The following is a 12,298-nucleotide window of genomic DNA, read 5'->3' as shown; positions in this document are numbered from 1 at the left end:
TTTAGCCAAGTGGCTACTCACTATATTTCATAAATAGCCTGGGTTTTCCCACCTTTGTGCTTGTGTTCATACTAGTTCACCCATCTGGAATGCCTGCTCTTTTTCTATAACTGGGGCCTGTGCCTAGGGCCTTCAAAACATAGTTTTTCATAAATCCTTTCTGAATATAACCTAGCCTGCCGTGGTAATTCCTTCCTCTGAACTGTGGTTATACTTATTGCTTGCACTCTTCGTATAGTGATAAATCATATACTTCGTTCTGTTTTGTCTTGGGTTGAACATTTATATAATTAATTTTTGTATTGTGTAACATTTCTTTCTTTTATAAACTTTTTTAAATTGTAGAAAAATATATACAACCAAATTTACCATTTTAACCATTTTATGTGTACAGTTCTCTAGCATTAAGTACATTTACATTGCTGTTCAAGCGTCACCACCATCAGTCTACAGAATTTTTCCATCTTGCAAACTGAAGCTGTGTACTTACTAAATAGTAACTCCCCATTACCCTCTCCCTCCACCATTCTCCTTTCTGTGTCTGTGAATTTGACTTTTCTAAGTATCTCATGAGTGAAATCATACTGTATTTGTTTTTTTGTGACTGGTTTATTTTACTTAGCATAAATGTCTTCAAGGTTCACCCATGTTGTAGATGCAAATATCTCTTTGAGTCACTGCTTTCAATTCTTTTGTATACTTAGAAGTAGAATTGCTGGATCATATGGTAATTCTATTTTACATTTTTTTTAAGTAACCACCATACTGTTTTCCATAGTGGCTCCATTATTTAATCTTCTATATAACATTTAAAATATAAAATTATTATATAATTGCTAGATTGTGAGCCCTTTAAAAGAAGGACTGTGTCTTAAACTCATATGTATTCACACAGATCCTAGAAGACAGTATCTATTAGCAAGCCTCTATCCATTTCTCTTCCTTCTCTTAACTCTCTCCCTCTCGCTCTCTCACTCTCACTCTCGCTCTCGCTGTCACTCACACTCACACACTCTTCACTCTGCATCTGTGTGTTCCGTCTCTGCTTCCTGCATAAAAACATCTTGAAATACTTGCTTCTCCCTAGCCCTGCTAACCACTGCCTAATACATAGTAAGCTTTATATCACTATTAGCCATTGTTAGTGATGTTCTTCAAGGATCATGCAGAGGAAGGCTGGACATTTTAAGTGGAGAAAATGGATAAGGCAGTATGGAAGGTGAGACAAATAGGGTAAATGTTAAGAAATTAGTTTAGTTGGATCTGAAGAAAAATCTCTGCAGATTTTCTAGCAGGCTAGTACAAAATTCTCCAGAGAGGCAACCTTAAGGAAAAGATTCTTGTGCTTAATAATAAATAAATGGTTTGCTCATCTTTTTTTTTTCTTTTTTTTTTTTAATGCTACATTTTATAGGGGTGTTGGTTGCATTTTCTTTGAAATGGCTTCTGGAAGACCTCTGTTTCCAGGATCAACTGTGGAAGATGAACTGCACTTAATTTTCCGACTGCTAGGTAACAGAACTCTCTTCCCAGTGATTTGTTACGTATAATTGAGTAGCTAGATAAGACTATATCTTTAAAAAATATATTTATAAATTTGATACTAACATAAATAGCTGTTATAAGAATTATAATTAGCATAATTACAATAAAGATAGATCCTTCTAGGTAACTTCTGCTTTTTATTTACCAAGTTCTACCTTTGCAATAATGATTGTATGGAAGAACAGAGAAGAGAAATATTATTGAAAATTGACTTTTAGCACATTATTAGGAAATATTTTAGCTTAGGTGTCAATTAGACAACATTTTTATGGCATCATTGCTTAGTCCAAAAAAAAAAGTCTGTATGATTACTATTTCTATCTTTTTAGTTTCAGTTGAAATAATCAAATTATCTACTAAATATAAATTGTTCTTTAAGACGCTTTCTTAGTTCTCCCTATTTATATGTATTTGCCTGTATAAAAATTTCTATATATTTATAAATATACATATTTTTAAATTCAGGAACTCCATCTCAGGAAACTTGGCCAGGTGTTTCTTCAAATGATGAGTTCAAGAACTACAACTTTCCAAAATATAAACCACAGCCTCTAATTAACCATGCACCCAGGTATTTTTTTTTTCCTCTTTAAGTGAAAGGGGGGGAACTCATCTTTTTTTTTTTTTTGTCTCTCGAAGCATTAGCCACAGTAAGGATTCATGGGAAAATATGTGATACACATTTCTTAAATATTTTAGGATTTAATTTCTTCCTTCCTGTGTCATATTAATTTTATAATTCAGTGAGCAAGAACTACCAAAGTATGTAAGTCCACAGAATTGAGCTGTAAATAAAATGAATATAGAATATATATAATAAAATTCTAGGGCTTATGTAGATTGTTCCATTTCCCAGAAAGAAGACATTGATTAATGCCTTATTCAATACTGTGAAGACCATGATGAAGTTTGCTTTGCTGTCTACACAATTATTCTATATGTATTTACTTAGAAAAACCTAAGAATGTGTTATAAGTAAAATCTTGACTCCTACACAAGATGACCCATCAGCATTTCAGTCAATGAATGACAATTTGTATTTGAAGAATATAAACTCTTTCTGACCCTTCATATCCTATATGTTGGCCATCTGATTAAAGTTTCTTTTCAGACCTACCTCAGATCCATCCAAGATTCCCATTACAGTTTGAGTCAGGGGACTTCCCTGGTGGTGCAGTGGTTGGGAGTCTGCCTGCCAATGCAGGGGACATGGGTTTGAGCCCTGGTCCGGGAAGATCCCACATGCCACAGAGCAACTAAGCCCATGCACCACAACTACTGAGCCTGTGCTCTAGAGCCTGCGAGCCACAACTACTGAGCTTAAATGCCACAACTACTGAAACCCACGTGCCTAGAGCCCGTGCTCCGCAACAAGAGAAGCGACTGCAATGAGAAGCCCGTGCACTGCAACTAGAGAAAGCCCACGTGCAGCAACGAAGACCCAACCCAGCCAAAAATAAATAAATATTTATTTAAAAAAATTTTTTCACAACATATTTACTTATGGAATGTATTACATTTTCAATAAGTAACATAGAATAACCCCTTTGACTGTATTTTTTCATCTTTAAGAAAAAATAAAAATGAGAAGGGCACCAGGATACCAAATAAGGCCAATATCTCTTTCGTTGTTTCACATAGCTCACAACATAACACACTCACTCTAGTTCCATTTATTCTCAAGATAGGGAAGAATAGTAAAAACATTCTGGTACCAAAAATATTTTGAAAGTTTTTATGTGAATTGATGCTCTTGTCACTATAGCAACTAAGAATATTCTAATTAGACTTTCTTAGGAAGAATAATGTGTTAGACTTTTTGTGTGTGTCTCTCCCAAATAGCATAAATCCTATTTTTGTCATATATATATATATATTTTTTTACACTGGACATTACAACATATATATATGTATACATATGTATATATGTTGTAATGTCCAGTGTAAAAGGTTGCAGCTCTTTAAAGCACATTCTTTATGACCTTAGCACCTAGCTTTTCTATGGCCAAGGAGTTCTGGTTATTTGTCAGAATGGCAAACTGCAAAGGATTAGAAGACTCTGTAGAATTTCTGCGCCACAGCATCCACAGTACCGACTAAGCACTAGGGGGGAAGGGGGGGATTTTTTTTTTTCCCATAATTGGACTTTTGCCAGTGAAAGTCAGTGCAAGATAGAATTAGTGATTTCTGATCAAGAGATTTTCTCATTAAGATAACCCCTAAACCCTCTACTCCCTATTTTATTAATTTCATCCTTGTAATTATCTGTCTTTATTGACCATCTGATTGGTTTTGTATCCCTTTTTAATGAAGTTTTATAAAGTTATTGAGGCATATTTAAATTGAATTTTATAGCTTGTAGTACCCAATGCTCAGCCAACTGCCCTGTAAAAATTTGTTGAATGACTCATCTCTGTTTATCTTGAACCACAGTGATATATTTTGGGGTCACTTATCTGTTTGTTTTCACCTGTATAATAGGAAAATGATGCTTTTGTACTCTTGCCTTCACTGAAACACTATGAAAACAGATCTAGTTTACTGAAGCTTTTTCAATAATAGAGGTTATTTTGTTTTGAGACAAAATGGTGATTTTTAAAAATTCTCTAGTTTTAATAATCTAACTCTTGAATATTGAACATTTGAGTTGATGCCCAGTTATTTGTGGTTTCTTCTTAAACAAGTGGCAAGATAAATCTTCTAAGGATAAAAGATTTGAGTCTGTTTGAAAGCAGCAAGGTGTGCTATTTTAGGGCACTTGAATTTAGCAGATAACAACATTTGGAAAATAGTTTTATTTGAAAAGTTGCTATCAGCTAAGTTTAAAGAATAAATTGCTACTTGTCTTTCGCTGTTTTTAGGTTAGACTCTGAAGGAATCGAGTTGATAACAAAATTTCTTCAGGTAAGTTATATCTTATTTTATAATTGTTAAATGGTCTGTTAACTTCTCTGAGCCTTAGTTTCTTCATCTGTAGAATGGGATCAGTAATACCTCCCTCAAATATTTGTCATGACAATTAAATAAGATTATGGTAGTATCTAGCATTCTTAAGACATGTGCTTAGGTGAAAAACAATTATGGTTTCTCTTAATGTGTCTGGGTCTCTCATTGTAACCTAGAACAGTCTGAGGTAGTTAGCTGCTGGCCCTGATCAACTGTGTCAAGGCCATGTTCTCTGCAATTCCTGTTCTCTTACGTTCTCTTTCTTTTCCTTATACTTACTGCCTTACAGGCTGTTGTACCTCCCAAGTACCATCCATATCTTCATTCAGAACAGGAAGAAGAGAGAGGATAAGAGTCTGTCAGTCTCATTAATCCTTTTGTATCTGGAAAGCAAAGGCTTTTCCAAAAACCCCTGTAAGGACTTCTTCCTAGGTCTCCAAAATCTTCCTAAGGCCAGAATATTAATTGTAAGAGAGGCTGAGAATTGGGGAGCAGGATTGCCATAATTAGCCTAAACTTAGAATAGTCATGATTCATATGTCAGAGTTGGAAGCATGTATACCTTAAACAAATCTACATTATCTCGTCAAGGAAAAAAGGGAAATGGGTATTGAATAGGTAATTTAATAATGTCTTTCATAAAGGTATTAGGTATATTTCCAGTAATACTGTGGTATTCGTGAAGAAAAGTAACACGAAAGGTCAGATATTTTGCTTTTTTTCATCACTTCAGAAAATATAGGGCATCTAAATTTTTTGTTAAGATCCAGCTTTATCTTGGAAATTTGTAACTGAGATATAATCATTGCTACATAATCTCAGTAGTAACTCACATTAGAGCATAGTACTCCAAATTGGTTCTTAAAAATAATAGTCACTCTATTAAGTAATCAAGATAAGAGTAGCTCTAAATGCTTAAATGCTAATTTGTGTGTGTGTCCCCTCCCGCTTGCATACGCTTTTTCCAGTATTTAGAGAAAAAAATTAATGAAGCAGTTTTTTGGTTTCTCACAGTATGAATCTAAGAAAAGGGTTTCAGCAGAAGAGGCCATGAAACATGTGTACTTTCGAAGTCTGGGACCAAGGATACATGCTTTACCTGAAAGTAAGAGAGATTCTAGAGTGTGTCCCCCCACCCCCTTTATTTTTATCCAGGTTTGGAGACTGGGGTGAATTAGGGATTTAGGAAGATGGTTGGTTTTTAAGCCTAAAATTCTGGTCTTTCTGTAATTAGATCAGAATTACTTAAAGGGAGGTGTATGTCTTACTTGCCTGTTTTAATTTATTTCTTTTAACACTGAGTATATTGCCACGACTCTGTAAGAAATCAGTAGCACTTAGATGTGGGTCATTAGTCTTATTTGACTTAAGTAAGTGGAAAATGCCATCTGATGATAGACGTTGTCATTAGGCCCAATCTGGATTGCTTTGATTCAGAGTTGTTAAAAATGGATTTCAAGTAAATAGTAATGAAGCACAACCAAAACAAGATTTTTTTGTGGAAGTAAATTTCCTTTTCAAGATGTGAAGATGATTTTCCTCTACTGTGTTCACTCTGACTTTACCATCCCCATGACAGTGGTGAGCATATTGTCACTAAAATAGCTGATTTCTCATGCCTGGGGTAACTGCTTGATTTACTCAGAAGTTTCTTATAAATTACCCCAATGTTTTACTTTAAAATTAGCAAGGTGAGGACTTCCCTGGTGGCGCAGTAGGTAAGAATCCGCCTGCCAAGGCAGGGGACACGGGTTTGAGCCCTGGTCTGGGAAGATCCCACATGCTACGGAGCAACTAAGCCCATGCGCCTCAACTACTGAGCCCGCGTGCCACAATTACTGAAGCCTGTGTGCCTAGAGCCCATGCTCCACAACAAGAGAAGCCACCACAGTGAGAAGCCCGCACACTGCAACGAAGAGTAGCCTTGGCTCGCCACAACTAGAGAAAAGCCTGCACGCAGCAACAAAGACCCAATGCAGCCAAAAATAAATTTTTAAAAATTAGCAAGGTGAGTGGGGAATTAAGAGAATATTTGGGAACTGAACAGCCAAAAGCTTTCATTAATTTCCCGTTCTCATTTACTAGACAGTATTGATTCACTAAAAGGTTTTCTAATTGGAATCAAGACTCCTCAAGACTTTTCACTTAGAACTTATTGGATATATACATATTTTAATTAATTTATTTATTTTTGGCTGCGTTGGGTCTTCTCTACTGCGCATGGGCTTTCTCTAGTTGCAGTGAGCGGGGGCTGCTCTTCGTTGTGGTGTGTAGGCTTCTCGTTGCGGTGGCTTCTCTTGTTGCAGAGCACTGCCTTTAGGCGCAAGGGCTTCAGTAGTTGTGGCTCAAGGGCTCTAGAGCACAGGCCCAGTAGTTGTGACACATGGGCTTAGCTGCTCTGCCACACGTGGGATCTTCACGGACCAGGGCTCGAACTTACGTCCCTGGCATTGGCAGGTGGATTCTTAACCACTGTGCCACCAGGGAAGCCCCTATTGGATATTTTTTAATGAAAGACTACCTCTCTGGCAGAGATGGAAATAAGAAGGATGAGTTACAAGTGTTTTTTAAGAGATTTATGTTTCATTATTAATACCAAGTTTTATAGTTTGAGGTGTGGGTGAGGTGTACAAACCCATTTCTTGTTTTTCTCTAAAATTCTGAAGATAGTTTGAGGATTTGACCTTCATGCCATCATAAGGAGACAGATAAAGAACAGAGAGAATAAAACCGAGTAATACATTTTGATTAGGTCTTCCAACCTCAGTAAGCCCTAGAAATAGACAATGTACATTCTCCTTAGAGAAACACATACTCAAAGCATGATTTAAGGCAGAATTGGGGGAGAAAGGTTCTGAGGGAGAGGTTATTTGGTTTGGTTTTCTTAAGACATAGGGACAAAAGGGAAAATATTTCAGCAGGGCTGTAACCTTGTAAATGTAGTATAAATGTTTCATGTTGAATCAGTATACATTTTTAGATATTTTGTCTATAGTTGGATTATATTTGCTTTAATGATAGACTTTCATCTGATAATTTTTGTCTGTGCATTTTAGGTGTATCAATATTCAGTTTGAAAGAGATTCAATTGCAAAAGGACCCGGGTTTTCGAAATTCTTCTTATCCAGAGACAGGTGTGTTTGTCATAAACCATTTCACGTGTCGATCATGAAATTTTGCGTGGAACCAAGTTTTGGGTTTATAAATTGATCGGTAAAATTATTGATGTAAAAAACAATGTACAGTGCATTCCACAGCTGTGTATGTTTAGCATTGCACATACTTTCCTGTATGATATGGGCAGCTCAGTAATTCTTCAGAGAGAAATCTGACTCAGTCAAATCAGGGATCCTGAAAGCTGCAGATGGCACAAAGACCTTTTACAAGTGGCCTGGCTTGATCACTGCACACGCCATCCCTGGCACCTGAGGCAGAAGACACATCTTGTGCTTCCCTAGTCATCAGGTTCATCACTTCGAAGCATAGAAGCTGTAGACTGACCCCATCAACAAAAGGGTCATTTAAGACAGTGCTGATCACTCTTACCGTGGAATATTAGCTTTTGCTGGTGGGAACATTAGCTTCATAGAGTCAACAAATACTGTATGTGGGATAAAACTGAACCTTGAACTGCCTCATAAAATGACTTTATATTTTAGGACATGGGAAGAACAGAAGACAGAGCATGCTCTTTTAAGTCTGGTAACATGGTTTCAAGCCCAGCCCCCAGCCTTTCTTATCAATCAAGGACTCAGATCTGAAGGCAATTATTTCTTTTGGTGGACTTGGAATCTTCGTTTGTCTACACTGTCCTCTTCACAGTGGAGTCTTTTTATTTCAGACCTACAAATTGTTTTTATATTTGTTGTCACAGTGTGACAATTTTTTTGTACAGTTGGTTTTAAGGTCTTCTCTGCCATTAGAGCCAGTAGGTTACAGCTATTGATGTAACTGTAGCTGCAATTTTTGTGCAGGACTGAGAAACACAATGCATTATTTATTGCGGAATCATTGCTGCTAAATAACTACTGTCTGTTTATTTAACACAACAGTTGAATGCCTGAAGAAGTTGCAGTGGCTTTATTATACGTGAATGCATCTGTTTCTCCTCACAAATTGTTTTACTGCTGCATTTTTTCTTTGTTTGTTTTTAAAATTAAACTGCAGTGTTTCCTGGAATGTAAATCCAGCTTTGCTTAACAGTAAAATAAGTGAGCCAACTTGAACACTCTTACATTCATGCTATATAATTTTTTTATTGAACATTGGCAAATAGTGTAGTAAGAAATTGATAAGCACATTATGTTTAGGAAAGCATGTGATGCAGAAGTTGATTCAAGCAAGTGAATATCTGACATTTTGGGGATCTCGTATTAAATACCAGTAAATTAAAGCACCAAAATTATTTATTTTTATTTTTCCTCATTTTAGAAATATTTCCTGCATATTATTGGATATTTGTATACTAATACACTTACCTATTTTACATCGTGCTTTAATTTAGTTAAAACTAAACCATACAAGTCCAGTCAAACATCAGAGGTCTTGTTTTGTTTATTTGTTTTAAATACAATTCTTTTATTAGAATGGATGATCATTGGGGAACAGTTTTATTTCATTTGGGAGCTGTGTGTGTGTGTTTTAATAACATTCACTTGGAATCAGTTGAAAGCTGTAATATGTCTTTGAAATGAGCCATGCTAAATACAAATGAGAGAAATGAGAACTTGGAAGATTGTTTTAAAGCATTATAGATATTATCTGTTTACCAGAGGTAGTAAATATTACAGTTTTAATTATGCATCTTTTTGAACATCATAAATACACCTTGGTGTTGGTAACAGTGTTTTAAGCATTTGTGTTCACTTTTAAGGACTGTTTGTTTAGTGCATCTTACCAACTGCAAATCTTAATTGCGATATTTTGAAATGGTCATGTAAATTTTGGGCTTATATATCATGAAAATAGTCATAACTTAATTCTTTTCCTGACATTCACTGTAAAACATTCAGGGGTCCTACCATTTCTGTTCAGGAAATCTTGTAGTTTATTGTTATTTAACAGTATTAAGTGAATTTTTGTATATTTCATTTTAATTTTATTTGTGAATAGTGATTGTGGCATGTTTGGGGTGTTATTTTAATATTTCATAATACTGAAATTTTAATTTTTTAAGAAAAATTTTCTGGAAGAAACAGATTCATGTGTAATGGTGAATATTGGACCACTACTGCTTTTCACATTTGTAAATTGGTTTTATGTTAAACCCTGTAGCCTAACAAACTGCTGTTGTTTCTAACTGACAGATATGTATTAATATTGTACTTTGAAGGTTATAAATATTATGTGAAAATTCCTCCATTTTGTTTTGAAATTTATAATAACAAAATCTTCATGTTGTTAAAATGTGGTTTTGTTGAGTCACAGTTCTTTCTTGGGGAAGAAGGCTGTGCAGAATGGGATCTTTTTTTTTTTCCAATTTTATTTATTTATTTTTATGCAGCAGGTTCTTTTTAGTTATCTATTTTATACATGTTAGTGTATATATGTCAATCCCAATCTCTCAATTCATCACACCACCCCCACCCCACTTTCCCCTCTTGGTGTCCATACGTTTGTTCTCTACATCTGTGTCTCTATTTCTGCCTTGCAAACCGGTTCATCTGTACCATTTTCCTAGATTCCACATATATGCATTAATATGATATTTGTTTTTCTCTTTCTGACTTACTTGACTCTGTATGACAGTCTCTAGATCCATCCACGTCTCTACAACTGACCCAATTTCGTTCTTTTTTATGGCTGAGTAATATTCCATTGTATATATGTATCACCTCGTCTTTATCCATTCTTCTGTCAATGGGCATTTAGGTTGCTTCCATGACCTGGCTATTGTAAATAGTGCTGCAGTGAACATTGGGGTACATGTGTCTTTTTGAATTATGGTTTTCTCTGGGTATATGCCCAGTAGTGGGATTGCTGGGTCATATGGTAATTCTATTTTTAGTTTTTTAATGAACCTCTGTACTGTTCTCCATAGTGGCTGTATTAATTTACATTCCCACCAACAGTGCAAGAGGGTTCCCTTTTCTCCACACTCTCTCCAGCATTTGTTGTTTGTAGACTTTCTGATGATACCTTTTCTAACCAGTGTGAGGTGATACCTCATTGTAGTTTTGATTTGCATTTCTCTAATAATTAGTGTTGTTGAGCATCTTTTCATGTGCCTGTTGGCTATCTGTTTGTCGTCTTTGGAGGAATGTCTATTTAGGTCTTCTGCCTATTTTTTGATTAGTTGTTTGTTTTTTTAATATTGAGCTGCATAAGCTGTTTCTATATTTTGGAGATTAATCCTTTGTCCGTTGATTCATTTGCAAGTATTTTCTCCCATTCTGAGGGCCTTTTCATCTTGTTTCCTTTGCTGTACAAAAGCTTTTAAGTTTCATTAGGTCCCAGTTGTTTATTTTTGTTTTTATTTCCATTACTCTAGGAGGTAGGTCAAAAAAGATCTTGCTGTGATTTATGCCAAAGAGTGTGCTTCCTATGTTTTCCTCTAAGAGTTTTATAGTGTCCAGTGTAAGACTGGACATTTAGGTCTTTAATTCTTTTTTTAAATTTATTTATTTATTTTCGGCTGCATTGAGTCTTCGTTGCTGCATGCGGGCTTTCTCTAGTTGTGGTGAGCGGGGGCAACTGTTCGTTGTGGTGTGCGGGCTTCTCATTGCAGTGGCTTCTCGTTGCGGAGCACGGGCTCTAGGCACACGGGCTTCAGTAGTTGTGGCACACAGGCTCAGTAGTTGTGGTTTGTGGACTCTAGAGCACAGGCTCAGTAGTTGTGGTGCACAGCCTTAGTTGCTCCGCAGCATGTGGGATCTCCCCAGACCAGGGCTTGAACCCGTGTTCCCTGCATTGGCAGGTGGATTCTTAACCACTGCGCCACCGGCAAAACCCTTTAATCCATTTTGAGTTTATTTTTATGTATGGTGTTAGGGAGTGTTCTAATTTCAGTCCTTTACATGTAGCTGTCCAGTTTTCCCAGCACCACTTATTGAAGAAACTGTCTTTTCTCCATTGTATATCCTTGCTTCCTTTGTCATAGATTAGTTGACTATAGGTGTGTTGGTTTAACTCTGGGCTTTCTATCCTGTTCCATTGATCTATATGTCTGTTTTTGTGCTAGTACCATATTGTCTTGATTACTGTAGCTTTGTAATATAGTCTGAAGTAAGGGAGTCTGATTGTTCCAGCTCCATTTTTTTTCCCCTCAAGATTGCTTTGGCTATTCGGGATCTTTTGTGTCTCCATACAAATTTTAAGATTTTTTTGTTCTGTAAAAACTACCATTGGTAATTTGATAGAGATTGCATTGAATCTGTAGATTGCTTTGGGTAGTATAGTCATTTTCACAATATTGATTCTTCCAATCCAAGAACATGATATATATCTCCATCTGTTTGTGTTATCTTTGATTTCTTTCATCAGTGTCTTATAGTTTTCTGCATACAGGTCTTTTACCTCCTTAGGTGGGTTTATTCTTAGGTATTTTATTCTTTTTGTTGCAGTGGTGAATGGGATTATTTCCTTAATTTCTCTTTCTGATCTTTTGTTGTTAATGTATAGGAATGCAAGAGGTTTCTGTGTATTAATTTTGTATCCTGCAACTTTACCAAATTCATTGATTAGGTCTAGTAGTTTTCTGGTGGCATCTTTTTTTTTTTTTTTTTAACTTTATTCATTTTGGCTGTGTTGGGTCTTTGCTGCGGGCAGGCTTTCTCTAGTTGCAGCAAGCAGGGGCTACTCATTGCGG

The 12,298-nt window shown here is 36.0% G+C and overlaps 1 protein-coding gene across 1 annotated transcript in view; it reads left to right on the top strand.

Annotated features, from left to right (window-relative positions):
* CDK17 (cyclin dependent kinase 17) overlaps positions 1–10,026 on the top strand; it is a 99,154-nt gene extending 89,128 nt beyond the window's left edge. The window contains exons 12-17 of the mRNA XM_082851020.1: positions 1,415–1,512; positions 2,011–2,116; positions 4,407–4,449; positions 5,506–5,596; positions 7,548–7,625; positions 8,151–10,026. Of these exons, the coding sequence (XP_082707146.1) occupies positions 1,415–1,512; positions 2,011–2,116; positions 4,407–4,449; positions 5,506–5,596; positions 7,548–7,625; positions 8,151–8,188 (454 nt within the window). The 3' untranslated portion in view covers positions 8,189–10,026. The remainder of the gene's footprint in view (positions 1–1,414; positions 1,513–2,010; positions 2,117–4,406; positions 4,450–5,505; positions 5,597–7,547; positions 7,626–8,150) is intronic.
* The last annotated feature ends 2,272 nt before the right edge of the window (positions 10,027–12,298 follow it).

This window comes from Leucopleurus acutus, assembly GCF_964270905.1.
Source record: "Leucopleurus acutus genome assembly, chromosome: 11".
Taxonomy (NCBI): domain Eukaryota; kingdom Metazoa; phylum Chordata; class Mammalia; order Artiodactyla; family Delphinidae; genus Leucopleurus; species Leucopleurus acutus.
Note: the sequence above shows the minus strand (reverse complement) of the source record. Positions and strands in the feature narration are given on the sequence as shown.